Source organism: Mus caroli, chromosome 7 (assembly GCF_900094665.2).
Source record: "Mus caroli chromosome 7, CAROLI_EIJ_v1.1, whole genome shotgun sequence".
In the NCBI taxonomy this organism is placed as follows: Eukaryota; Metazoa; Chordata; class Mammalia; order Rodentia; family Muridae; genus Mus; species Mus caroli.
Window position 1 is genome coordinate 28,271,747 of NC_034576.1, and position 27,569 is coordinate 28,299,315.

General features: G+C 52.6%; 1 protein-coding gene across 1 annotated transcript in view; it reads right to left on the minus strand.

The window, feature by feature from the left end:
• Positions 1 to 27,569, minus strand: part of Ryr1 (ryanodine receptor 1) — a 127,037-nt gene that overhangs the window by 50,211 nt on the left and 49,257 nt on the right. Inside the window, exons 39-75 of the mRNA XM_021168604.1 lie at positions 27,131 to 27,404; positions 25,580 to 25,694; positions 25,358 to 25,490; positions 24,720 to 24,814; positions 23,664 to 23,799; positions 23,291 to 23,477; positions 23,096 to 23,204; positions 21,606 to 21,726; positions 21,348 to 21,517; positions 20,324 to 20,544; positions 20,137 to 20,227; positions 19,124 to 19,264; positions 18,559 to 18,722; positions 18,371 to 18,449; positions 18,099 to 18,188; positions 17,547 to 17,687; positions 17,123 to 17,197; positions 16,969 to 17,044; positions 16,574 to 16,697; positions 16,138 to 16,253; positions 15,240 to 15,307; positions 15,026 to 15,147; positions 14,343 to 14,392; positions 13,570 to 13,630; positions 13,172 to 13,410; positions 10,830 to 10,911; positions 10,203 to 10,333; positions 8,505 to 8,837; positions 8,171 to 8,411; positions 5,837 to 5,924; positions 5,607 to 5,699; positions 3,516 to 3,686; positions 1,948 to 2,007; positions 1,483 to 1,620; positions 1,011 to 1,123; positions 736 to 832; positions 437 to 543 (exon numbers count right to left, since the gene is read on the minus strand). Of these exons, the coding sequence (XP_021024263.1) occupies positions 437 to 543; positions 736 to 832; positions 1,011 to 1,123; positions 1,483 to 1,620; positions 1,948 to 2,007; positions 3,516 to 3,686; positions 5,607 to 5,699; positions 5,837 to 5,924; positions 8,171 to 8,411; positions 8,505 to 8,837; positions 10,203 to 10,333; positions 10,830 to 10,911; positions 13,172 to 13,410; positions 13,570 to 13,630; positions 14,343 to 14,392; positions 15,026 to 15,147; positions 15,240 to 15,307; positions 16,138 to 16,253; positions 16,574 to 16,697; positions 16,969 to 17,044; positions 17,123 to 17,197; positions 17,547 to 17,687; positions 18,099 to 18,188; positions 18,371 to 18,449; positions 18,559 to 18,722; positions 19,124 to 19,264; positions 20,137 to 20,227; positions 20,324 to 20,544; positions 21,348 to 21,517; positions 21,606 to 21,726; positions 23,096 to 23,204; positions 23,291 to 23,477; positions 23,664 to 23,799; positions 24,720 to 24,814; positions 25,358 to 25,490; positions 25,580 to 25,694; positions 27,131 to 27,404 (4,852 nt within the window). The remainder of the gene's footprint in view (positions 1 to 436; positions 544 to 735; positions 833 to 1,010; positions 1,124 to 1,482; positions 1,621 to 1,947; positions 2,008 to 3,515; positions 3,687 to 5,606; positions 5,700 to 5,836; positions 5,925 to 8,170; positions 8,412 to 8,504; positions 8,838 to 10,202; positions 10,334 to 10,829; positions 10,912 to 13,171; positions 13,411 to 13,569; positions 13,631 to 14,342; positions 14,393 to 15,025; positions 15,148 to 15,239; positions 15,308 to 16,137; positions 16,254 to 16,573; positions 16,698 to 16,968; positions 17,045 to 17,122; positions 17,198 to 17,546; positions 17,688 to 18,098; positions 18,189 to 18,370; positions 18,450 to 18,558; positions 18,723 to 19,123; positions 19,265 to 20,136; positions 20,228 to 20,323; positions 20,545 to 21,347; positions 21,518 to 21,605; positions 21,727 to 23,095; positions 23,205 to 23,290; positions 23,478 to 23,663; positions 23,800 to 24,719; positions 24,815 to 25,357; positions 25,491 to 25,579; positions 25,695 to 27,130; positions 27,405 to 27,569) is intronic.

A 27,569-nucleotide genomic window follows, 5' to 3' on the forward strand; every position in this document is an offset into this window, starting at 1 on the left:
TCTGTGGACCAGGCTGGCCTCGAACTCAGAAATCCGCCTGCCTCTGCCTCCCGAGTGCTGGGATTAAAGGCGTGCGCCACCACGCTTGGCTCGAGGCATGTTCTTTTAATAAACCCATGTGGCATCTTTTGTGAACCCCTCAGACAGGATGTGTTCAGCAACAATATAAAGGACCTGCCTGTCCTCACAGAGTGACACTAAAGAGGACAATGACTGGGGACCAGTAAGGTGGTTCAGAGGGTAAAGGAGTTTGCTGCCAAGGAAAGATGAGTTTGATTCCTGGGACTCACACGTGGTTGAGGGAAACAATAGATTCCTGACCTCCGGCAGATATGCACACACAATAAATAAATAAGTATAATTAAAAAAATGTAAAGGTCAGGTGATTTTTGTTTTAAGGATCTGGGAACGTTTCTGAGGAGGGAGGGGGCCTCACCTCTTTTCAGTTAGAGCTGTGCGGCTGAAGTGTAGGACCAACTGGTGTAGTGGGTCTGGCTTCTTTTCCTCCACCTCTTCCTCCTCTTCTTCCTGCTCTCCAGCTTTCTGGGGGGATGGGTGAGGGTTGGAGGGGGTGGTTTTTTTTGAAGTCCCAATCGGTCCCCTTTCATAGTCTTGCTGGACTAGAATTTTGTCTCTTTTCCCAAGTCAAGCCTAAGGGGTCGCGCGTTTCTCTATGGAGGGCTCCCTTAGTCCCACCCAGCCCTGCCCCTCATCCCCAAGCAGTCCCCAGCTCACCGATAGGTCATCTATCATGCGGTCCTCGAAACTGTGGTCCTCAGTCAGGATCCAGGAGGCTTTGTAGCTCTCCAAGAACATGTTACACGCTCGGTGCCTGCAAGACAAAGGTCTCCAAGGCCCCTGAGCCTCTCCTGTCCCCCGCATCCCCCCGCCACCTGCATCTGCTGCCCTCAGTCCTAAGAATCAACCCTCTTGGTACTCCATCCTCCGGACTCTCGGTCCTTTTCCCTTCCTCCAAGTTCCTGTGCTATCCTCCTTCCTGGATGCCTTACGTGGGCAAGTTGTACAGGGGCGTCATGCGGAAACAGGCCACCACAGCCCTCCGGCGCTGCTTGGACAGAAGTTTATGCCACACCGCCTTCTTGGACTTGTAAGGATGCTCCGTCTAGGGAGTGGGGCAGTCTGTCATGTCTCCTCAGATCATGGCAATGACCCAAGTCCCACCTAACCCTAGCGAAGCTGTCCATGTGTGTTCAAGTCTACGTGCAGAGCCATCAAAGGAAGGCCTAGGCTCCCCCCACCCCCACCCCCGCCAACAGACTCAAGGCACCTTCCGGAAGCCTCACCCTAGCCCCAGTGCTTTATCACACTTGTCCCTAGATGCAGTATGCCTCTTTCCCAGATCCACACCGCTCCATGCATCCTTGAGAGAAAGGCTCTGTCCCTAGCCCCGCCTATCACCATTTGGCCCCGCCCACAGACCAGGCCCTATCCAAAGACTCAGCCACATAGGCGCCCGCCCACCTGGTCCAGGTGATAGAGCACTGCCGACACTTCCTGGACTCTGCGCACGATTTTCTCGGGATCATCCGCATCTTCCTCGCGGCCTGGGACGCCGCGGTACAGTGCCATTTGCCAGCGAAGAGATGGTGAGCCTTCCACCTAAGGGAGTAAACACCGGGGAATGAAGGCACCTCCCTGGCTGCCTGCCTCCCCCCACCCTGCGACCCCCCAAGCTTAGGCGGTGAATGCGAAGCAAAGTTCCTTCTGCAGAGCTGGCAAGTTGGCTCAGTGGGCAGGGGGCTTGCTGCCAAGCCTGAAGACCTGACTTCAACCCCGGGACCCACATGGTAGGAGAGAATTGATTCCTGCATTGTCCCTGACTTCTTCTACATGTATGTCAAGACACACGAAATACATACATGTAATTTAACAAAAAGTCCCTCTTCCATGTCGGATGCTTCACACACTTCCCCTCAAACGACTTACCTTTCCCTGAAGGTTAAGGTTGTTTTGAAGGAATTCACGGACCTCCTCATCTGTATCTTTCTGGGAAGACAAAGAAAGCCCACTGGGTCACTCTGGAGGCCTCCCCTTCCACCATGACCTGCAGCCTTCCCCCTACTAGGCCTGACTTGCTAAGGAACTTGTGTGGGTATGATCTAGGGAAAGTGAGAAGACTGTAACTGTGGGCTGTGGACAGACAGATGTCAAAGTGACATCACAGGCTCACTCTGAAGGCACAGAGGGGATTAGTGAGCCTGGGGTGTGTGTGACAGTCAAATAGCCCAAAGAGGGATTTTTTTTTTAAGGGGCTGAATAGAGTGGGTTGTTTTGGAGGATCAGGGGAGGTGATGGGGGCTACAAGGAGGAATGGCAAGGTCAGCAGAGATTATAGGAAGTTGGAGAGGCCAACTAAGTGTCCAGCTACACAGGGCCAGTGGGAGAGTTAGCCGGTGAAGTAGGGCCGTAGGGGTTGTGGGGGCTCTGGAGGGTTCTATAGGGTCCCAAGTACTCAATATCTCCTAGGAGGTTAAAGTTGAGGTGTGGCCTTCGGAGACCCCGAGAAGAGGTTGCTGCAAAATGAGGGAAGAAGTCAGGTGTCTTCAGGACCCCGGGGTGGGGGTGGGGTAGAAAGCTGCCAGATGCTTAGAGGGGTCCTGTGCCGCCAGAATCCTAGAGGACTTCTCAGGGTGCCTGAGGCTGGAAAGCATCTTCTTGCCATTTTATATAAGGGAGAAGTGGGCCCTAAGGAGCTTTCTTGGTGTCCAGGCTACCTTAAGAAGTTCTGGGGGGGGGGCTGGAGAGATGGCTCAGTGGGTAAGAGCACCCGACTGCTCTTCTGAAGGTTCAGAGTTCAACTCCCAGCAACCACATGGTGGCTCACAACCATCCGCAACGAGATCTGGCGCCCTCTTCTGGAGTGTCTGAAGACAGCTACAGTGTACTTACATATAATAAATAAATAAATAAATCTTAAAAAAAAAAAAGAAGTTCTGGGGGGTTGGGTTAATTGATCCCTAGGACCCTTGAGATGCCAGAGGTTGAGAGTGGGGGTCCTGGGGCAGGGGACATTAGGACTCTGAGAGGCTTTGACTCATAAAGGGTCACTGGCTGCCAGCAGAGGCCTGAAGACAAAAGAAGGTGAGCTGAAAAGTCCCATAGGACCCCAGACCTTCAGTCGTGAGGAGGAGTTACAAAGAGTTCAGTTAGCCTCCGGGGATAGTTCAGACTTCAGGTGTCTTGGGGGTGGGGGCGGCAAGGCGGTTTCATGGCTGTGGGAGGAGAGGCCCGTGAAGTCCTACAGAGCTTATTGGGGTCCTATAAGCTATATTGGTCTTTGGTTGCATTTGGGGATTAAACTATATCCCTGTCCTTAGATTTCTTGGATGGAGTCCTCCACATCCTAGCGCAAGGTTGAGGGTTCGGTAAGTGTCTGACATTCTGCAGAGCTTTGGGGAATGCTACATCAGGATTCCGAAGGTCTCCATTGGATCTTAGGGGTTCCCTGGGATCCTAGAAACAGAGTAGGGTGCTGGGTGGGGCTGGATAAGCACCAGGGCATAGCGGGCTTTGGCCAGCACAATGAGGTCCTGGTCGGTGGGAGCACACATGTTTAGTCCGATCGGCAACATCTTCTTGAGTGTGGCCACGATCAAAGATGTCTGCACAGAGTAGCGGTCCCCCCGGCGCTTCTTCTTGGTGCGTTCCTGATCTGAGCCACCTGACTGTGGGTACACAGGGTTCAGTGCTTGCCCAAGTCCCCACCCCACCACCCCAGCACCAACCACAACCTATAGCTACTTTATACAACCCAGCGCCTAACCTGGTTGCCAAGCAACCTATTTTCACCTGGACCTTGCTCCTCCTTGTGCCACAGCCATGACCATAGCCCCACCCCTGGTCTGATTCCTGCATTCCGGCTTCTAACTAGAGCCCTGGTATATCCATACCCCCACTTTTTAAAACTCTAGTAATCCTCTCTAAGAGAACTCCACAGGATCCAGGGTCTACCACACTCTACCCCACACTTCACATGCCCAAACCAAGTTTCCAAGAAGGAAACAAAGATGTCGGCTCACAAAGAGCCCCAAGACACACGATAAGCTGGAGGGAAGGGGAGACAGAGAGACTGAGGCAGACAAGGACACAAGGAGACAGAAAGTGCAAGACAGATCTGGAAAGATCTGGAAGCCAAGACACAGAGCATAGACTCCCACAACCGTGTCCTGGAGCCTTAGGTGCAGACCCCTCCCTGGCCAGGGCCACTCCAGTCATGCTAACAAGAAGTCCCAGTGGCAAGCTGCGGCCAGAGCCCCACTCATGGCAATACTGAGCTGCCGAAGGCCCCACATGCAGCATTGCTGAGTCTTTAAAGAGCCCCAGGCCTGGGGTCCGTTGGCTGGATGCCATCAGAGGCTCACAAAGATGACATTTGGTAAGAGTCACACCGATCACTGCCATCCCTGGGTTCTCCCCAGAGGCCAAGTCGCATACCTGTGCTCAGCCAGGGCTGCCCCTAACCATGCAGCTGTCCCACCCATCCCCCTGGGACCAGGTCCACAATGCATGGAGGAAAGCCAATGGCTCAAATTTTTTTTTTTTTTTTTGGTAGCAAAACCAAAAAGAAAAAAAAATAAGGATAAAGATAAAGAAGAAGAGAAAGAAAACTACCCCAAACCAGAAGAGAAATAATTCAACAACTCATCAAAAGCTGAGAGTGGGGAAGGAGTGGATGGTTGGGAAGGAAGAAGACAAAGAGGATGGCGGTCAGGGGGTAAGGACAGAGGGTGGGGGACAGGGACAAAAACAGGGGGTTTGAAAGGGTGGGGCTTTGAGTGGGAAAAGGTGTTAGCCAAAAGCCATGCAGAAGGTTCCAGATGTGGCGCTGACCTGTACGTCTCCTGCCTGCTTCAGCGGGTTGTCGACAGAGACAAGAAGGGTTACCCCAGCCCGATAGAGAGCCCCAGACCCAACTCCAAGTTACCCTGGCTCTTCTTCCCCACCCACCACTCATTAGCTGGGTGTTTCCAGACCTTGATTTGGAGGGGGGAGCTGTTCTTTAGGACCCCAGAGATGGCTGTTGTGAAAGGAGGGAAAGGGATGTGGGGTGATGGAGAGAATGAAAGTAATGGGGGGATAAGGGGGATGGAGAGTAACCGGAATGGAGGACGGGAGAGGAGGAAATGAGAAAACAGGATGGAGCTGAGTGGACATGGACGAGAGATGGAGGAAGGAATGACAGACAGAAGGGGAGATGGGGAGGGGAGGGGTGGGGGGACTACAGGGAGGCAGAGGAAGAGGAGGTAGGAAAGAAATCGGGGAGATGGGGAGGTGGAGATGGGGGAGGTGGGGAAGAGGAGGCAGGTGAGGAGGAGGATAATAGGGAAACGAAGGATGAAGGGAAGGACATAAGGAGAGATATGGGGAGGACTGTGAAGCGGAAGAAGGGAGAGGAGAAGAAGGATGGGAGGTGGGGGTGGGAAGATGTGGTCCCTGAGAGCTAAAGGGGATATGACCAAAGCAGGACAGGTGACAGGTCACTGGGTTGGGAGGGTCAAGAAGGTAGTCCTGGAGGCTGCTCCCCACCCCCATCCAGGCCTGGAGGGTACTCCCCTCCCCACCCCTCAGTTCTGTGAAGCACCCACCTTGGCCATTTTGCTCTTGTTGTCAGCTGTCAAAAAGGACATGTTGTTGATTTCATTCTGGACCACGAAGTTCTGTTCTTCACGCTTAAAGTTCTGGTGGGGGAAGCAGCGTGGGGCTCAGACCCTGAGACTGGCAGAAGCTGCCCATAAGCCTTTGGGCTTAAGGAACGGAGATCGGCACCAGTGGAGACAGTGACGTGGGTGGGGGTTCACACGGGGCTGGAACTCACGTGGGACTTGGACCAATAGATGAAGATTTCTCCCACCATCCTGAACAGCTCCTCCGCATTGGGGTTGGGCTCTGTCAGCCAGTGTGCCCTGGGGGCCAGGAAAAAATGGACAAGGGTACAGGGACCCTCAGGGAAGGGGCTCACCCAGAGCACTCAGGGATGCTCATGAGAGCCAAGACACATCCAATAGAGGGGATGGAGTGTTTTAAGGGACTCTGATCAGTTCAGTGAAACTTTAAAAGTTTAGGCTTTTCAGGCAGGATCTTACTTTGTAGCCCAGGGTGGCCTGGACTTCACTGTGTAGACCAGGCTTGCCCCAAACTCACAGAGATCTGCCTCCTGAGTACTGGGATTTGTACTACTATGTTCTATTTAATTTTCTAATCATTATGAACCGTGCAAAGCCGAGGCTGTGAATGAAAGGATCAGCGTCTCTGTGGTGTATGGCTGTGTTTTAAAGGGCGAGCTCTGCATTACTGTGTATGTAGTGGGAAAGCTGCATTGTCCGGTGTTAGGGGGATGATAAAGCTTCACACAGCTGGGCATGCACCTCCAGCTACAGGAAGCTGAGCTAGCCTAGGCTACAGAGCATGTCCAAAGTCAGCCTGAACAACAACAACAGAGAGAGAACCTGTCACAACAAAACAGGAGGAGGGAACATGGCACACATATGCTGTGTGTGGCATGTTAGCGTAGTTGTGTGACAACTGTCCTGATTGCCTTAGTAGAGCCGGGCTCTGCTCAGCAGCCCCCTTTCCCTGTATCAACCAGAATCCATTCTTATAGCCTAAACCAAGCATGGAATTCTCTTCTAAGCCTAAAGATTAAAAAAAAAAATAGTGGCAGAGGTAGAGGAGAGAGGGGTCAGATGGCGGATAAAACCTTTTGCTGTGATCCAAAGGAGATTGTGATAGTTGCATGTTCTGGGGTGTGTGTGTGTGTGTGTGTGTGTGTGCGCGCGCGCGCGCGCACCAACTCTCCTCCCTTTCTGTTTAGATAAAAAACAAAGGAAAAAAGATAGAACCAAGCTGGGAGATGTAGAGATCTCTTTTGGATTTAGATTTTGTGTCTGAAAATGAAGGTTTCCAGGTGCAGAGGGAGCCAAAGAAAACTAGCCTAATTTTGCTAACAAAACTTATGGTTCACCAGGGAAGGCTGATACAGGAGGGGTTGCTGGGAGTTTGCCTGCCTACTTTGTTCTCGTTCTGACTACAGAGTGAGACTCTGTCTCAAAATACAAACAGCAGCAACAACAAATAACTTATGGCCAACTAAGTAGTGATGGATCACAGCTCAAGTGTAGTTCAAATCTGAAATGGCATTTATGCAGAATGAACACCACTGCTCCCATTTCTGCACCATGGCAGACATAGCTAATCAATCACAGAGCCCAAGAACGCTTACAGTCTTTTCAATGGGGATGGATCTTGGAGTTTAAGCTATCTAAAATAGTGCTTTTGATTTATTAGTTAGCAATTGGCTGATACCTGCTTATATTGTTTTCTTAAAGACCTATGTTCTTGGGGAATGTCATCTATGTTCCTTTCTTCTCGTCAGTGGGAAAAGCCTGACCATGGTCTTCCACTACGTAGGCGGGGCACTTAGCTCTACACACAGGTAGACACAATGCTGGAGGGGAAATAAGTCTCCTTATAGTGGATAGTGCAACCCTCAATAGGGTTTTAAGAAACAGAAGGAGACAAACCCAGGAAGGCCTTGTGTGTGTGTGTGTGTGTGTGTCTGTGTGTATGTATGTATATCTGTGTATATGTGTGTATCTGTGTGTATGTATGTGTGCCTATGTGTGTATGTATGTATATATTTGCGTGTATATGTTTATGTATATATGTATATGTATTATATGTGTGTACGTGTGTATGTGTGTGTTTGTGTGTGTATCTGTGTGTATGCTGTGTATGTAGGTGTGTATATATGTGTATGCAGGGTGTATTTGTATGTGTGTGTGTATAGGTGTGCACATAGAAGCCAGAGGACAGCCTCAGGTGCCAGTCCTTGCCTTCTACCTTGTTTGAGACAGTCACTTTGTTGGCCACCATTGCAGCTTCAGGCTAGATGGGCTATGAGTTTCCTGAGACTGTCCCTTTTCCACCTTCCATCTCACCACAGGGGTACAGGGATTGCAGATGTGTGCTGCTGCAGCTAGCTTCCCATGAGTTCTGGGGTTCAAGTCCAGAACCTATCCCTTTATCTACTCAGCCATCTCCCCAGCTCAGAGAAGCTAGGAAGGGAGAGGCTGGAAGGGTCTGGAGGGGTTCCAAGAGTACATGGCAGTTGAGGAATAGCCCGAGTCAGGACAGGCTGGGCCATGCTGACCTGTTGTTGTCTACGTAGCGGATGAGTAGTGGGTAGAGGGCATACAGGTCGCGGCAGAGCACGGAGAACTCATCCCGGACCAGGAGCTCACCCTCCTCAGCTTCTGCTTTGGCCTCCAGGCGCAGCTGCTCCTCCTCAGCCACCACCTTCCCTGCCCGCTTACGCAATCGCCCGATGGTAGGGATGAAGTGGGAGCGTAGGAGCTCTGGCCTGGCACGGCTCACAATGGGCTGGGCAAACACTGCAGGAGAGTGGGTGTTACTCACACGTGACCTCTGACCTCCAGGGGCCCCAGCACCCTGCTCCCCAGGGGACACTGTCCTGCAAGACCCACCGGCCAGCCGCTTCATCCACGAGGCCTCATCGATGCCCAGGTTGTTCACGATGATTCGGAGGATGTTCCCCAGGAGGGAATTGAGGTGGTCGGAGGTGACCGCTGTACAGGGTGGCGGGGCGCCCGCAGGCAGGGCTGGTGGGGGCGCCTCAGGCCCTCGCTCCCACCAGCGGGGCAGGTAGCTGCACAGCATAGGCAAGGTAATCTCGATGACATGCGGCATCTCTGTGTAGCGTGCTCCGGACTCGGCCAGCCCCCCGATTTCTGCCATGAGCCTTTCTAGCACTGGGATGTCAGGACACATCTCCTCCACGCTGTTGGGAAGCCCCAGGACTGGGGTGCAGGGATAGGTCAGGGTATGCCAGGTCAATCCAATACCTTCCCTACGACCCGCCTGACACCTAAATCACCTTATACCTAAAAGTCTCCAAGAGCCCATCCTTCCTATCTCAGCCTCCAACCCAAGTGCCTTCCACAGCTTCCCACTGAAACTGTGACCCCCCCAAGAACTTTACACCTCAACATCATTAATCCCTAAAGCCAAATACAAGATTTGTCTCCAACCTCTAAATATACCCCTGGCATGGAACTTGGTCTCACTATGGAGAAGAGGCTGGCCTTGAACTCACTATGTAGACTAGGCTGGTCTTGAACTCACAGAGACCCACCAGCCTCTGCTTCCAGAGTGCTGGGAGTAAGGGCATACGACTCCATGCCTGGAATGATGTGGGACTTCCACACTGAACTTCTGAAGCAAGAACCCCAACTTTTTATTCTGATGGCGTCTCGTGCAAGCCTTGAGCCCTAAACACCTTCACTCCTAAAATCACCCTAACTCTATGTCCGCTATGTGGCAAGTTGCAAAAAGTGCTTTCCAACCCTGGTGGGTCCCATGCTAGACCCTCTCACCTCAGCCCCCAGAGCAGGAAGAGGAGAGGCCTGGGCTGTTTCCACCATCTGGAGCCCCCAGTTTCAGGTCTCAGCTCCAGACTCCAATTTTGTCTCTGGAAACCCACAGTCCACCACCCACTGTTCCCTTCCATGGGCTGGAAGTAGGATTTTTTTTTTTTTCTTTTTGAAGGGGGGCAGGAGACTGAGCCTTATGTAGCTCAGGCTGGCCTCAAACTTTCTAAGGAGTGAAGATGGCCCTGGAGAAGGCTTTCCAGTATCTTATATTCCAGATTTCGGGGTACAAGCTCATGCTACCACACTCGGCTGGCTTTGGGGAGCAGAGCATGACTCTCCTGATTGGATATTTTCTGAGCCCCACTCCTGGCTCTAACCCCAGGGTTGAGAAGACAGGATGCCTGCCTGTGGCTTGTGTGGCCACCACCTCTGACTCTTGCCCCTAAGTGGCACTCCGCAGACATTGTGAATGAAAAATATCCACGATAAGCTCGGGTTATTCAAACCTGTAGGACACCGGAAGGTACCTGCCTCCCTAAACTTCGCATTACCAACTCCATAGTCAGCCTCACAGCTCCAAACTTCATCTCTGTCCCCCTAATCCTCCCAGAGGAGTGGCTTTGGATGGCCCCTTACAGCACAGCCCAGATCCCTCAAGGTCTGGCTGTTGTGGAACACTAGTATCCCGGAGACTTCTCAGCCCCTCTCAGCCCCTCACAGCCCAGATTTAGGGAGCACTTCACCCTGAGCTCTCCTGTGCCCCTGACAGCTGCCCCAGCCCACGCGACTCACTGGCCCGCTCTCGAGGAGACTTGGTGGTGTAGACAGAGCAGGCGTTGTATTCATTCAGCTCAGGCTCCAGGAATGCCACTGGCATGGCTGCAGCCAGGCGGGCCAGGCATTCCCCGAGAGCTGGCCGCAGCCTGGAAGGAGAGCTGCAGTTAGTTTCCATGCGCCCCTCCGCTGAGCCCCAGCCCATTCTGCACAGGAGCGTCCCCAGTGGTCCGTTCTGGAGTAGAGTTACAGGCGCCGCTCTTGTGTGCACCCTTCCCTGCGTGCCTGGCAAAAACTTGTACGCGGACTGAAATGTTCCTCTCTAGCGATCTCCAGCATGCTGCTGCCCCGTTTCTGCACGTCTCCTGCCCGGACAAGCTTGCTCCCCAGAGAAGCCATTCAAGCCTCCTTAGGTGTCTGGTTCCCACTCTCCCAGATCCCACAGCCTGTTTCTATCCCTGGCCTTTCCACTAGCGCCCTCTCTTGGCTTCTGGCGTGAACTTCAGTTACCCTAGTTAAGTTGCAAGTTCAAGATTTTACTATGTCCAGCTTTGCACCTCCTCCCCACTTCACATGCCCCCTCCTTTCATCCCAATAGTCTCTAAGTGTCTATATAAACCCAATAATCTGTCCCATTTTCCTCACTTTTCCACGTAGGGGTTCCTGGTGGTTCCCAGAGAGTAGATACTGCAGAGCGTTCGGTAGCAAGACACTTGTACGTCATCCACTGGAGAGGAGAGAGTGAGGGTCTGGGCTGTGCCCAACTCATGTCACCTTCTCTGTCACCAATATTTATGCTTTGTAACTCAGCCAAGACCAGCTCTCTTCTGGCCTCAGGTTCCCTATCTGTAAAATGGGATTATTGTAGTACCTTCAGCACAGGGTAGGTTGAGGATCAAATGAATTGTTGCTGTTGCTTTAATTTGTGATGTTGGGGGTGGAACATGGACCCTCACACGTGCTAGGCAAGTGTTCTACCACTGGACCACACCCAATTCTCAAATAAATTAATGCCTGAAAAGTAATTAGAAAAGAGGACACAGGCTGGACAGTGGTGGCCCACACTTTTAATCCCAGCACGTGCTGGGGTGCCGAGTGCAGGGAGTGGGGGGAGAGTCAGGCGGATTTCTGAGTTAGAAGTCAGCCTGGTCTACAGAGTGAGTTCTGGGACAGCAAGGGCTACACAGAAAGACCCTGCCTCAAAGAAACCAAAACCAAAAACCAACCAACCAAACAAAAACAAAAAAGAAAGAAGGACATGGGAGGAGCTTACTATAAGGGGAGGGGCTTACTACAAGGGGAGGGGCTTACTACAAGGGGAGGGCCTTATTTTGCCTCGGATATCTTTGATGAACATGATAACACTTCTTCGAGAACCTAGCACACACGTATGTATGGTTTCAGGCAGCATAAACCCCTCCCTCAGGGCCAAGGTTAAGAGCCTCACTGACTACAAATCCATCAGGACAACAGGGGGCAGGGAGGTTCAAGATTTAGAAAAAAAAAAACTATAAAGAGAAAACAAAATACAATGGGAGTGATGTCACAGCATCTATATTTTTCCATGTGTGCATGTTTGTGTGATACATGTATGTGTTCCAGTGTGTGTGAATGTGAAGGTCAGAGGTCAAAAGTAATCAGTGGCTTGACTCCTTCCTTCTTTTCTTCCATCTGAATTGCTTTTTTAGGGGTACGGGGTGGGTTCAAGACAGGTTTCTCTGTGCAGCCCTGGCTGCCCTGGAACTAGCTCTGTAGACCAGACATGCACCACCGCTGCCCGGCCTGAACTGCTTCTTTCAGACAGTCCAGCTCAGCGAGAATTTCTGACTAACAAGGCCACTTCTAGATTGTTCCTTATAGGAGCTGCAGCAACTGCTCATCTCTTTCAGCCTCCTCCGCTGCCTGGGAGGAGGATGCCTGTGGTGAGACATGTGAGGGAAAGACACCATTTCAGAGAAGGCAAGCACAGCCCAGAGACAGAGGGAACAGAGGTCTGACCTTATGACTTTTCTCATCTGCTTTGGAAAGTGCAACATTCAAGAGAGAGAAACTTCTAGCTTGTTTGCGTTACAGTGATTTAGAGTCACTGGGTCTCTGGCACAAGTAGCTAAATCTACTTTGTGTGTATTTGTGGTGCTGGGGATGGCACCCAGCACCTTCATTGGGCATGCTAGGCAGGGGCTCTACCACTGAGCCACACCCCCAGCCCCTCACTGGGGGATTCTAGGCAGGGGCTCTACCACTGAGCCACACCCCCAGCCGCTCATTGGGAGATTCTAGGTAGGGGCTCTACCACTGAGCCACACCCCCAGCCCCTCACTGGGGGATTCTAGGCAGGGGCTCTACCACTGAGCCACACCCCCAGCCCCTCATTGGGGGATTCTAGGCAGGGGCTTTACCACTGAGCCACGCCCCCAGCCCCCTCACTGGGGGACTCTAGGCAGGGGCTTTACCACTGAGCCACGCCCCCAGCTGCTCATTGGGAGATTCTAGGCAGGGGCTCTACCACCGAGTGCTTTTAGCCTTTCACTGTGAACTCTATAGGAGAGCTACTCAGTGAGTCTTTCTTCCAGCCCTTCACTGCTGGATACCAGCCCAGTGTTATACCACTGAAATACATACCCTCAGCCCTTGCTTTTCTTATGCTTTTTGTAAGTCAAGACCTCACTCTGTAGCCTAGGTGGTCCTGGAACTCACTATTAACTCACTATTATAGGCCAGGCTAGCCTCAAACTTGCAGCCATCCTCCTGCCTCAGCTTCTTGAGTGCTGGGATTACTTACAGGCATGCACCACCACTGTGGTTTTTGAATTCACATTTTAGTTAACACCTTCAGTTCCCTACAGTTTACTAACTGTGCTTTAGCTCACTGCACGAAAGCATCTGCTCCAACACCAGGTGACTCTGCCACGCACCTCAGGAGGGACAGTGCCGGTCAAGCTGACACCCCACCCCACGCCCCTTGCCCTCAGTGTTAGGATCCTTACGGATGACATCGTCTCCGAACTGGTGCTGGGCGATGTGCTGGAAGAGGGTGGTGAGGACGGGCAGCAGAGCCACCGTGGTGTAGGTGAGGTTCTGGCCCACACCCTTCACCTGCGTGCGCGCCTGCGACACCTTTCCTAGCCGCAGGTTCTCCACCATCTTCTCAATGTCCTCGGAGGCACTCTCGAAGAAGGAGCGCAGACCCGCCTTTACGATCTCAGGGCCCGATTTCATCACCGTTCTAGGAGGTGGGGTGCAGAGCTGTAGAAGCAGAGGGTCCCCCGCTCCTCCCCGCTCCTTCCCTCCCCTCCTTCCTTGCTCCTCTCCTTCCATTCCTGAGACGAATGTCACTCAGAGAGTATAGAAGGACTGGGTTGGGTGGGGTACCCCAAAGCCGTACCTGGCATCTAGAGAGCGTGCCAATATATGAAGACAGTTGACCACAGCTGGGGCATCCGTCCCTGGGAAAGGAATATGGGCCAGGATGAAGAAGGGGACTCATGATGGTTTGTGTATGCTCGGTCCAGGGAGTGGCACTATTAGGAGGTGTGGCCTTGTTGGAGTAGGTGTGTCACTGTGGGTGTGGGCTTAAGACCGTCATCCTAGCTGCCTGGAAGTGAGTCTTCCACTAGCAGCCTTCAGATGAAGAAGTAGAATTCTCAAGTTGGTCTGCACCATGCCTGCCTAGATGCTGCCATGTTCCCACCTTGATGATAATGGATTGCACCTCTGAAACTGTAAGCCAGCCCCAATTAAATGTTGTCCTTTATAAGACTTGCTTTGGTCATGGTGTCTCTTCACAGTAGTAAAACCCTAAGACAGGCCTCAAGGTTAGAAACTCCTATGTCCATCTCAACTCTTCCTGGCCAGGTTCATGCTATGCCATACCTAACCCTGCTGAGTTTCCACAGTCCCCCTGGGTGTCCCCACCGCAGCACTGGCTGTCCTCCCTTCCTTTCTCCCTTTTTTGTCTTCTGTCTAGCTCTGACTTCTCAGGGCTGTCCCTGTGTGAGACAGTGGCTGCATGGCTATCTACCCATCTCCAGGATGACCCAGTCTATAATCAGAGGGAAGGCATTACAAAAGGCTGAGCCAGGAACTCTTTCTTCCAGGTGGAGTTGGGCATAAAAGAAGCAAGAGAGCTGGCAGAGGCTCAGCGGCAGGGCTACTTACCGAAGAGGGAGACTCGGTGGCGAACAAGGGCAGCAAGTTTACAGAAGAGGCTGAGGAAAGAGAACAGGATGGAAGGACAAGGGAAGGAGGGGTGAAGAGACCAAGATGAAAGACAGAGGTGATATGATCAAAGGACACAGACCAAGCTTGACAGTTATAGGCAAGGGCTGCAGGAATGGCTCAGTCTTAGAGTGAGTGATGGCCTAGAGTTCCCAGTGAGGGACTCGGGATATGACTCTGGTAGAGCCCCTGCCTAGAATCCCCCAGTGAGGGGCTGGGGGCATGGCTCAGTGGTAGAGCCTCTGCCTGGAATCCCCCAGTGAGGGGCTGGGGGCATGGCTCATTGGTACAGCCCCTGCCTAGAATCCCCCAGAGAGGGGCTGGGGGCGTGGCTCAGTGGCTTATACATTTAGCACATGTAAAGTTCAGTCCTCAGCACTGCAAGAAAAAAAGTCACAGCAATAACTGGCAAGTAGAGGTGATGGAGGAGAGGCTGTCTTTGTCAGAATGACTGGTTTGTCTCACTAAGTCCTGGGAACCTCTTTAGTCCTAGGGAAACTGGGACAGTTGGTCACTTTAGAACATCCCAAGGCAGAAACAGCCCTCAGAGCCCATGTGAGTCAAGGTCAGGAAGAAGACGTTTGGGGTTGACATGCTGTAAGGTGAGGTCACAGACAGCCCACCTGGTGATCATTTCCTTCTCCTTGTTGGAGGCGTGGCCACCACTGCCCAGCACTTTGGCTGGTGTGGATAGGAAGTAGAGACAGTGGTTGGTGAAGTATTGATTGATCAAAGGCAGCAGAATCTAAATGGGGAGGAGAGGGGGGAGGGGCTGGGTGAAGTGTCCAGGGACCCTCCTAGACCACAGCCCCTCCAGGTTCTGAGCCCACCTCTCACCTTAGCAAAGAATTTAATCTCCTGTTCATGTGGGGATTTCTCCACCCGTCCACTGCTAACCACAGCCTCTGTGGGGAAGGGCAAGTAGGGGCTAGTGTTGGTTTAAGCTGAGGAAGCCAGGCTGTTCTGGTAGGAAGGGACACTGGATGGGGGCAGAGTTAGGAAATAATGACACGTCCTTAATCCCAGCACTTGGGAGGCAAAGGCAGGTGGGTCTCTTAGTTCAAGGCCAGCCTGGTCTACAGAGCAAGTTTCAGGACAGCCAGGGCTACACAGAGAAATCCTGTCTCAAAAGACCAAACCAAACCTCACACCTATCCTGGCCACAGTCAAGTCAGCTAGGTCCCTGCTCAGATGCCTCCTGTGCCTCCTTCTCTGTGCAGAGGACAAGCTCTTACCTCCCATCTAGCTACGGAGCCCCCCTCTCCTCCTTGCATGACCTAGCGGGGTCCCTTCAGTTACTCCTCCCCATGTCTATGAAGGGTGGTGGTTTCACAAGCCGTGTGCCATGACACCCTCCAGGTGTTCAGGTGCCCCTACCCCACTCCTCCGTGTCTTGGCACAGATCTTACAGTGTTACCCATGTCTTCCTTGAGCTGAAATGGCAGTTGGCTCTACACCCCAGCCCACCTTCCCCTGGTGTTCTCTTCCCCCAACACTAGGCACTGCCTATCACACTTGGCTTAGCTATGTGTGATTCTAACTGTCGGACTCCAAAACAGCGATGCAGATGAAGAACCACCTCTGTCTTGTTCCCTGCTAATCCATCCCGTCATCCCCAGCAGAGTCTGCCATGACTGATGCTTCACAGATACTAGTTGAGGGAGAGGTGGGTGAAGCAGTGCCCTGGGTGGGTCTTTGCAGATGATGTGGAAAGATGGGAGGGAATTTTTCCTACCCAGGTGGGCGATGAACTCCTGGGAGATGTCCATCCAGCGAAGCAGCTGCTGCAGGAAGCCGAAGGCAAATCGCTTCTCAATGGAGGATGTGTCCAGTTCCATGTCCTTAAGACCCCTGCGTGGAGAGGCATAGACAGTCAGCTCAGACACCGGCCTTGCCCTATTCCACACACCTTTCTGGTCAGCCTGTGCACTCTGCCCACTTGCAGGTCCTTAGGTTGTTCTCCAAGTCTAACTTCCCCATGCTTCTCCCCTTTGGCCTTTAGCAGATCTGCTGGCCCGCAACTTCACCGCCCAGTAGGAGGTCCGCTTGCTGCTTTCAGGTCTACCCCTTGGCTTCCTTATGGCCCCGCCTCCGTCCCAAGCCCCGCCCCCAAGGCGGTCCTTCCGTCCCTGCTCGAAGTTGCTTCTGCCCAGGTTCACGGATCCACGTGCCTGGTGACAGCATAGCCATTCATCTGCAGAAACTTCAGCAGCTCCTGGGCCTTCTCTCGATCCCGTGCCTTCTCCTTGGCCGTGAGCGTGTCGTAGGGAACCAGTAGAGGATGAGACCCACCTCCTGCGGACGGCAAAGATTAGAAATCAGAGGCCAGAAAAGACCCAGACCACTCTCACTGGGGCTCCTACAGTTGAGTTAGCCGCACCATTAAAAAGGTGCTAGCATTGCTTTCCATTGCTAGACATCACTGCAACGGAGCCGAGCCGGGAGAGTGGTTAAGTAACGCCATGAAGCCAGGACTCTAACCGAGGCCCCGTGACTGCGTGCGGGGGGGCTGCGTGCGGGTGGGGCTGGGGGTGGGGCAGTGGTGGGAGGGGATAATTGTCCTCACCTTTAGCCTCCAGCTCTTGCTTCTTCTTTCGCCCCCAAGTGTTGTGGTAATTTTCTGCCAGTTGTTCGGCCATGGCCTGGAAGTGGGATACAGACATTCAAGGACCAGATTCAGACAGACCTGAGCTTCCTAAATAAAGGGTCCGTGATCTCACCTGCAGCTCCCGGGACAAGGTAACCACGCTGAGGTCTGGTGGCTGGGGATTATAGCCTTCTCGGGGGTCATATGTCTGAGAGGGTAAGAGAGAGGGGGATACTTAATGGGCGTGTAGAAAGTTCTGAGCCTTGCTCCAGATGCCTACCCTGAGCTTGTCCCTTAAGGCCCTGCCTCTAAGCCACCCTTCTCGGCTCTTTAGTTCCTCAGGCTGTCCTTTTGGCGCTGAGATTTCTGCTCAGGACTGCCCTCTTCTCCTTACTCGACTTCCCCTCTGTCAGGCCTCATTGCATCCCCACCCACCCAGCCTGCTCCTTTTCACAGTTCCTCAATCACCTGGGGGCACCTGTCTCAATCCCACCACATCCGACCCATCACTCCCCACTCCCCTTGCTCAGACTTTCACTGTCTCCTCGCAAGCTCACCTGGGCGGTTTGGGATATCTTTCTTGTTTTTTTCTTTTCCGTCTTCTCCTCCTCGCCTTCCCTGGCCTTCTCTACTGTCCATTCCCAGGCAATCATGGCCTTCAAAGACTCCTTGATGGGCCAACGGTAAATCTCTTTGTCCTGGGCAGATAGAGTAAGTGGAGTTGGTGGAATGGGACCAGAAGGAAAACCTGGTTTTCCAGCTTCCCTGATGTCTCAAGGCAGGAGAAACCCCACCAGGAGCTAGGAAGTTAGAAGTGGGTCAGTCAGGATTGGAATCCAGGACTCTAACCTGCTCTGTAAACAAGCGATTCAAACATTTCTAGCACCCATTTTACAAGGGTTTCAGAGATGTCACACTATCAAGGAGTCTTTCTAGAGAAGGGACTGGAGGACTTTGGGGTCATCCAGGGGAATCGTCTAATCTTGAGAAAAGGCAAAATCCATGACCAGACACCAGTCAACCTATGATGCTGTCTCACTCCTCCCTGGATCCCCTAAATTCTGGAGTTTCCTTCTGACCTCTGACATCAGGACCTATGGTTTGGTCACCTTCTCTGAGAAGGTCTTGTAGGGTCTCAGCATGGGGTGGGTCTTCAATTCTTCATCAATGTTCTCACCATAGGACCAATTGTTCTGAATCTAGAGGTGAAGAGGCAGAAGAGAGTGGAGGATGGATACGAGGCAGGAGAACCCTGAAAGGCTCTCAGAGAACAGTGAGGGTCTTAGGGATGGCTGAGGATCTAGGACAACCTGAGGCCTCTGGGAAGGTAGGAGGCTTGGGGGAAGCAAGGTAGGTAGAGGTGAAGGGCCGCAGTGTTCACCTTGTCGAAGGCCCACTTCTCATGAGTGTACTCTGCGAACTTGTTAATGAAGGAGTCCAGCTTCTCGGGGATGATGACGCTGTGAGAAGAGGTGGGGTCAGCAGGCATTGAGGTGGGGCTTTCCTCTCCCTCTGGAACTTTCCTTCTCCCAATCCCTAGCCACACCACTGTCTGTCCCCGCGTCTCACTTGAGGGTCTCCACAGGCCGGGGATCAAAGTTGCCTTCAGCGTCCACTGTGGCTTTTTTCTCCGTCTTGGATGAGTATGAGGCGTCCACGTAGTCAGGGGGCAGTGCGCCCGCGATGGCACACAGGCAAGGCATGGCTATTCGGTAAAGCTCCTGGTCGTATTTCTATAGGTGTCAGGGGTGAAGGGGAGGATCATGCAGGCTTCACTTAGCCCGAAGCCTTACAGTCCCCAATCCACCCTCTAATCATCAACTCCCCTCTCTGAACCCACAAATCTGCTAGTCACTCTCTCGGTAGCTTGAGCCTCACTTTGGTCTGTTTTTTTTTTTTTTTTTTNNTTTTTTTTTTTTTTTTTTTTTTTAGACAGGTCTCACATAGCCTAGGCTGTCCTTAAACTTGATATACAATCCAAGAGTGACTGAATTCCTACTCCATCTGCTTCTGCCTCCCGCTGAAATTACTGGTGTGTGCCACCCAACCCAACAGGGATTTCATCCCAGATCTCCAGGCTTGAACCCCCAAACCCTCTGCACAGGCTCCTCTGAGACCCCATGAGTCCCCAGACCTTATGCGCCAGAGAATCAAAGATGCCCCAGAAGAGCTTGCGTGTGAGGTGCAGCTCTTCCTCAGAGGTGACCCCGAAGTTGGCCCAGCCTGTGGGGAGGCAGTAGTACTTCCAGCAGCGCTCATAGTGGTTGGTAAGGAGCTGAAAGGAAGAGACACACAGAGGAGGCATAAGCAGATGGCAGGCAGCGAAGGCCCCAGGAGGCAGAGGGTGTCAGTGCTTGCAAATGAGATGCTAATAAGGGAAGGATGGTATGCTTATTAGCGAATGGTCCTAGACAGCTTATTACTCGGCGTTGGTACTCTCAATGAGAGCCAGGATGGGCATTAAACTATGGCTGGATTTGTCTGTTCTTTTTACAGAAATAGGCAAGCTAACAGTCTCCTGGTAGAATTGTGTGCACACTAATAGGACGATCCATGCTTATGCAAATTAGCATGTCAAATAGAAACATAGGCAGTGCCCCATGCAAATATATGGTAATCAAAAAGGCCTCCTCTATCTAATATGCATCTTAGAGTTGGGGCTAATTTAGGCATCTTATGCAAGACAGTCTAAGTTAGATGGGGTATCTCCTTATGCAAACTAGCATGCAAATGATAAAGTAGGAGAGACAGTATGCAAATATTCAGAATAGCTGTGGTACTGTTGATTCAAATAAACGCACTCATTTGAATACTGGAAGGCTGGTGGTCTGGACATGCGAATAAAATGCTAATTAGGAAAGTAGTGCGCCCATGAAAATATATGCTAATTGAGGCGGGGGCTGGCTCACTTAGTTAGGCAAATTAAGCGGTAATTAGGGAATGTTAGCAGCGCCAATGACGCAGAGCGAATGCCATGGGAATCCTAGCCGGCAAACGAGGATGTTAATTGGTTTCCTCAGGGTTCGCAGTCCTCCAGCTTTGGTTAGGTGTGGTGGGCGTGGCTAATACTAAAGACCCCACTGGTCCAGAGGCACAGCCAGACTGTGGGTGAGAAAAGGGCTGGCTTCCCCTGAGGACCACCCTCACCTTGAGTGGCATCTTGGCGAACTCATTGAGGATGGGCACATCGAACACCAGGCGTCGAAGCAGGTGCTGCAGCATGGACGGTCGGATATACCTGAGGAGGGCAAGCCCAGAGACGGCAGAGATCTTACGCGAGACCCCGCCTTGGCGACCCCGCCCACTCCCTCCGCCACCATCGGCCCCTCCTCACCTGCACAGCGCCATGAGGCAGTCCTCGATGACATCGCGCTGTGCTTTGGTGAGCGAGCGGCCCCGCGACAGCCTGTACACTGTGTGCAGCATGGAGTCCACCATGATGGCGCGGTGCTCGGTGCCCGCAAAGAGTGGCGCGCACTTGGTGATGAGCGGCAGCACAGCCAGACAGAGGTAGCGGTTCAGTGCCAGCGCCATCTCCGTGGTGCTGAAAGTAGCCTGGGATGTAGGGTGAGACGGTGAGACCATCAGACTATTGGCGTTGCCTTGGTACCCAGGCTTCTAATCATTTATTCTCCTAAATCTCACTCCTCCAGATCTCTCTCTCTCTCTCTCTCTCTCTCTCTCTCTCTCTCTCTCTCTCTCACACACACACACACACACACACACACACACACACACACACACGAAAGCCAGGAACCGATCATGACTTTGATTTAGCTGCTCTGCAATGCTGGCCTCCTGCACAGGATCTCATGTAGCCCGGACTGGCCTGGACTCTTCCTGCCTTTACTTCCAAAGTGCTGAGATTACAGGCATGCCCAGCTTTTTGCTGTTGCTTCAGTTTTTGTTTTGTTTTGTTTTTGTTTGTTTGTTTTGAGACGGGTCTCATTATGTAGGCTTGGCTAGCCTAGAACTTGCCGCGTAGACCACGGTGATTAGCCTGCCTCTGCCTCCTGTATGATTAAAGGCCTGTGTGATTAAAGACCCATGCCTAACTTCACTTTGTTTTTTGAGACAAGGTTTGCCTGTCGCTCAGTGAACTCTCTGTCCTTTGGCCTTTGTCTGTCTGATGCTAGGTAGAAGGTGTGTACCACTTCACACGGCAATGCTTTCTTGTATCTGAGGGTAGTGGGGGAGTCTCACCCACTCTGTCTTTCATGGGTTTTGTCTTCTGTCACAGAGGTGAGGGTGAGGATCAGGATATGTATGCAGTCCCAGTTCTGCAGATGCTGTCTCTCAGCCTATTAGATGTCCTGGGTGGAGGCACGTGGCCGACTAGCCAGGTGGGAGTTGCTCACCGTGTCCAGTGAAGCAGCCGCCCTCATGTCAGGAAGGAACCCCACATCCAGCACATGCAGCAAGAAGTCCTGGTTCTCAATGCCATACACTCGGTCCAGGAAAAGCACCATGGATGCCTTGTGGTCAGGCACGAAGGATGCAGACATCTTTGGCTGAACCAGGGCGCCATCTACAGGCAGGGATGGTGGGCTGTGAGCACGTGCTCCTTTCGAGCCTCACTCCCTCAACAACTCCCCTCCCCCCCCATACACACCTACCTTTGCCCAGGGTGGGGATCTGCAGTGGGAGGCTGATGATGCCCACGAGGTCATCCAAGGGCACGAGGGACCGAAGGATGGCACGGATCCTCAGGGCCTCACCCTTACCGGCTTGAATCAGCTGGAGGTGGTGCAGAGGGCACGAGGCATGTCATCAGACAATGGTGCCCCATCTGGGACTTGTTCTATTCTAACCATTCCCGACGCACTGACAGTAAAGCAAGCCTCCTTTGTGTATATGTCTTGTATGCATTGTGTGCATGTGCATACGTTGGAGGCGCATGTGTGTGCACATGTACCGCCACGTGAAGGCCAGAGGTTGGTTGATATCAGGGGTCTTTCTCCACTGCTCTTCCTTGTTTCTTGAGACCGGGTCTCTCTCTGAGCCTGAAGCTCCTTGCTCCAACTAACATAGCTGTGCAGTTGTCCCTGGCGATGCTGTTTTGTGGGACGTTGCTTCTTTTTCCAGGTGGAGGTGTTTTATTTTGTTTGAGACGGGATCTCTCTGTTACATAGTCCTGGCTGGTCTGGAACTCCAGTCTGGCCTGAGATCCACCTGGCTCTGCCTCTTGAGTTTTGGGATTAAAGGCTTGCACCCCCATTTCTGGCTGTTTAATTTATTAGGGGGCACACATGCCATGGTGTATATGTTGAGGTTGGAACACAACTAATGGGAGTCGGGTCCCTCCCTCCACCATGGGTGACCAAAATCAAGTCACCAGGCTTGGTGGCAGGTAGCAGGTGCCTTCACACACTGAGTCAGTGGCTCCTTGTTTGATAATAATTTAATTTGATTTCATGTACATTGGTGTACATTGGTCTGTGTGAGTGTGTCAGATCCCCTGGAACAGTAATTACAGATGGTTGTGAGCTGTCATGTGAGTGTTGGGAATTGAACTCAGGTCCTCCGGAAGAGTAGCAGGTGCTCTTAACCACTGAGCCATCTCTCCAGCCCGCCCCCTTCTTTGTTTTTTGAGACAAGTTCTCATGCAATCCAGGCTGGCCTTCAACTTGCTATTTAGCCAAGATGGCATGGAACTTCTGATCCTCCTACTTTTTATCTTCCAAGTTCTGGGGCTACAAGTGTGGGCCACCATACACAGCTATGGGATAGGGTCTTGTCATGTAACTTGTCCTGGCCTCAGACTCAGTACTCCTGCCTCTACAGTGCTGTGATCATAGGTGTGTGTGCCAGGGTGCAGTGTGGTACCAGTTTTGGTTCTACTCTCCTTGAGGAATCCCTCTACTCCTACCACGAGTCCTTTGCTTCTTCACGTCTTGTCTCTCTCCTCTACTGGTTGGGTTCCATGGGATTGGAACCTGAGGGTGTTTTGATCATGAGTGTATGCCCAGTATCACAGCCCAGGACCACACCCAAGTGAGCTATATGAATGCTGTCCAGTACCTGAATGCTGAGGTTGAATGCTGATCATGCACACCCAACTCCCTCCCACCCCACCTTGCTTCCCCACCCCCACCCCAGGGCTTACATGCGTCTCAGGTGCACAGCGTCCTAGCAGGTCAATCAAGGCAGCATAGAAGGACATGATGGCATGTCCCAGGTGTACCCGGTTTTCTTCAGGGGGCTCCTCACCAAAGCTGGAGAGGAGAAGGTGGTGGTTAGAATCCAGAGACATGGTAGTGATGGCCACCATCCTGGAAAAGGGACAGGGACGGGGACTCACTGCTCACGTCGCCGGTCCCTGCGGACACCCGGCCCATCCCGTGCGGGATCCTCAGAGATTCGGATGGCCTCTTCGATGGCAGCCAACAGCCCTGAGCCACCCTCACCCCGCAGGGCAGGTCCAAAGCACTCGGGCTTGCGGATCAACAGCCGCACGACCACGTTAGCATTCTCTTCCACGCTCTCACCTGGCATCCAGAAAGTTCAGGAGAGCTCTTGGGGAACCCCCACGCAACCCCAGAAGCCAACACATTCAAGGGTAATGTCAGGTCTCTGTTGACCTGCAAGTCCACTTAAAGGGACCCCTGCCCAGGAGATGAATGTCACCAGAGGGAAGCTTAGCCAGTGACCCCACAGGCCCCACCCTGCCTCACCGTTGACAAAGACGGCAAAGCGCAGGAAGTCAAGGTAGCGTTCGCCCCCACAGGGATTCCATCCGATGTCAGGATAGCCTTTGGCCAGGAGCATGGGGCAGCTTTGTAAGCCACACCCTGCCAGGTATGACACAACCTGCAACGTGGAAACGGAGCTTAGTCCAAGACCACTCTCCTCCCCAAGATCCGGGCGTTCCTCAGAGCTCCTCAGCTGCACCCCCGCAGATCCTAGTCTTATCCCGGAGCGTCCTTATCTACCTCACACCCCACCTCACGAACATGAGCCAGGGCTTCCTTCCCCTGCCCAACACTGGTCCTGTCTCACTTGTGATAAAGCCCAACATCCTTGCCATGACCTACAGGACCTCACATGACCTCTGTGACGTCACCTCTCGCCACTCAGCCCCCACTGCTTCTGTCCCAGCCATCACCCGCCCTCTGCTGCTCCAAGGCCTCTGTGCTGCTCCTCTTCTGAGGTCCACTGAGCAGCTCACATCATTCTGAGCTTTATTCAAATGCTACTTTAGCTTCTTTAACCAGTCTTTGCTTTGCTTTGTTTTGTTTTAACACGGTCTTTCTAATGCAGCCTTGCAGGAGCTCACTATGAATATCAGGCTGGCTTCAGACTCAGACTCATGCCTGCCTCTGCCTCAGAGTGCTGGAACTGACTGCACGAGCCACCATGCCTGGCTTATAAATGCTTAAAAATCATGATCACATACTCCCTGAACAGATTAAGTGACAGAGGTCAAAAGAAGCCGTCTCTTTCCTAGGCCACTCAACAAGGAGTGGAACTACTGACTAGTGTCTGAACTCCAAAGGCTCTGCAGCCCTACTCCTCCATGATAACCAGGGCCACCCCGATGGGAGCATAGCCCATAGACCTGTTCCCAGCCCCTCTTCTGCAGAGTAAAGGAGCCACTGGCTGCTGGCTGCTCCTTGCAAGTCAGCCCCTTTCTGATTGGGCCCTGGGATGGCAGCATCAGTCTGAACAGGGTGCTCAGAGCCAGCATGTGCCCACACAGTTGGGCGTGACCAGGTCTCCTCTGGCCACACCTTTTCCAAGTCTTGCTCTTGTAATGCCAAGGCTAGCTCATTGTTGTCAATGACAGAAGCAGCAGCTACATCCAAGGGTGTGGAGCCCTGCATGCCTGTGGGGACAAAGAGCAGTTAGAGTCCCCACTCCTTTTTTTAAAAAACTATTTAAGTGCATGTGTGTGTGTGTGTGTGTGTGTGTGTGTGTGTGTGTGTGTGTGTGAGATGCAGGTAAACGTAGAAGCCAGAAGAGGACAGCAGATCCTTTAGGGCTGGAGGTGACTGTGAGTCACATAAACTGGGTTCTGCGATCTGAACTCCGGTCCTTCTGATAGAGCAATAAGCACCCTTAGCCAGGGAGCAACCTCTCCAGCCCCTCTCAACTCCTGATGGTGTCTCCTCCTCTGGGAAGCCCTTCCTGACCACCCCCTTTGCAAAATGTGCTAAGTGCCTCTGCTGGTCTGTGCTTTTCGAATCCCAGTACTCGGGGATCTGGGTTGATGATATCTAAGGCTGAACTTTATGCTTTGGCTGCTCTGTGAGCTGTGGGTTGTCTGAGCCACTCTTTCCTAGTTTTGGGTTTTATGCTGTTTTTGAGACAGAGTCTCATGATAGCCCAGGTTGGCTTTGAACTTGTTATGTAGCTGGGGATAGCTCACCCAGGCCAATGCCGCTGTTCTCCAGCAGGTAGCTCAGGTGGTCAAACATGGAGCGCTGGTTCTGCCGGCTGATTCGGCAGAAGTAGCAGAGGAAGCGGCAGCAGCTTGTCACCATCTTGGGGAAGCGGATCTCCTGCAGGGAGCAGACAAGGAGGACCAGTGGTGAGTGCCTGCTCTTTGTGTCCCCCTCCCTGAGCCGACACACCCACCCAGGCCCCTCACCTTTGACTCGCCGCCCCCAAGGACGTTCACCATAACCTCCATGACTGTTTCATGCATACCCAGCGCTCTCATCAGGTTTGGGTGTTGGTAGAAGACTTTGTTGTTCATGATGTTCCTGTGAACAGACAGGACATGTGGGGTAAGCATAGCCTGGGGGCGGGGCATACATCCAGGGAAATTCATGGTCACCATGGTGACAACAGTCTGCACTCTTTAGGCGCCTTTTGCAGATTTAAATTCATCCATCCTTTTTTGTTTGTCTGTTTTGTTTTAGTTAGGTTTTGAGACAAGGTCTCACTCTGGTACCTGAAGCTAGCCTGAAACTATGTAGCCCAGGGTGGCTTAGCATTCACAGTAATCCTCCCTTTACAGCCTTCCAAGTGCTGAGATGACAGGTGTGAGCTACCATCTCGCTCTCTGAAGAATCATGATTACATCCACTCTGGGAGGCAGGAGTTATTATACTTATGGGATCTCACAGACACAGAAAATGAGGTCTGGATCCAAGGCAGGCTCCCCTAAGGTAGATGCTGCCTGCAGCATTCCCAAATGTCTGTGAGGGCCCGGCATACGGTAGGAGCTTAAATGGCTGAGTTGCATTCGACCCAATGCTCAATCCTATCACGATGTAGCATTATTTAAAACAATTTAAAAAAATTATTTCTACTTATGTGTGTCATGTATACCATGCACACGGAGGAACTAGAGTTATGGGTAGACGTGAGCTGCCTGATGTGGGTGCTGGGAATCGAACCCTGGTCCTCTGGAAGAACAGTAAGTGCTTTTAACCACTGAACCAATCTTTCCAGTGCTCCCCCTTTAGAATTTATTTGTTTCTTTTTTGTGTGTATGTGGGGGAGGTCCATGCATCCCACAGAAAACTTCCTGGAGTTCCTTCTCTCCTTCCACCACGTGGGTCCTGGGGATAGACAGGTGTTCAGGCTTGGCTGCAATCACCTCTACCCACTGAACCATTTCACCAGCCCAATTATTGATATTTATTATTATTCTGACACAGGGTCTCGCTATGTATCCCAGGCTGGTCTAAAACTTCCTATGTAGTCCACAATGGCCTGGAACTCAACATCCTCCTGCCTCAGCTTTCTGAGTGCTAAGATGACAGGCCTGAGATGCCACCCCAAATCTGCTAGCTTGTTACTCTAAGCACAGGTCCCTGAAGCCCCATGGCCTCTCTAAAGGGGAGGCATGGTCCTTCCCTTTGTTAACAGCAGAGGACTTTAAGCTCAGAAACAGCAGATGTGCCAAGAGTCACAGTGACCAGGAGCTTCTGAGGAGGGTTAACCATTAGGACAAAGGGACATCATGGGGAGGAAGGGCCGTACAGCGCGTGGGCGTGGCATGGGGGAGGAAAGGCAATACAGCACTTAAGCGTGGGCGTGGATGTGGGCGTGGGCAGGGGGAAGGGTAGTACAGCACATGGGCGTGGGTGTGGGCGGGGGGAAGGGCAGTACAGCACGTGGGCGTGGGGAGGAAGGGCAGTACAGCGCGTGGGCATGGGCGGGCAGCCAGGCCAGGGGGAGGCGCTCTCACCCAATGCTCTGGATCATAAGGTTCTCCTCCTGGGGACCCATCTGCACAATGAGCAGTGAGCGGATCTGGCCCAGGCACTCCAGCAGGCTCATGGTATCCTCCACCGAGGACAGAGAGATTGTGTAGGCCCGGGGCAGGGCACGCAGCAGCTCTCCGAGCCCGTCGTACTGCCGGTGCAGGAGGCTGAACATGGCACGGACCAGCTCCGGGCTCTGAACGAAGTCCTCCTGGGCCCAGCGCACCACTGTGTGGGACACCAGCTCCTGCAAGGACTCTGGAGAAAGGTTGGGACACTGGGTTGCATCTCTGAACCATAGGAGCGAGCAGCCCTTCTCTATCACCACCTGCCCTGTTTTTCACCTGCCACAAGCACGAGGATTCAAAAGACTTTTCTATTGTCCCAGGAATCAAACCCTCCCTCCCTCCCTCCCTCCCTCCC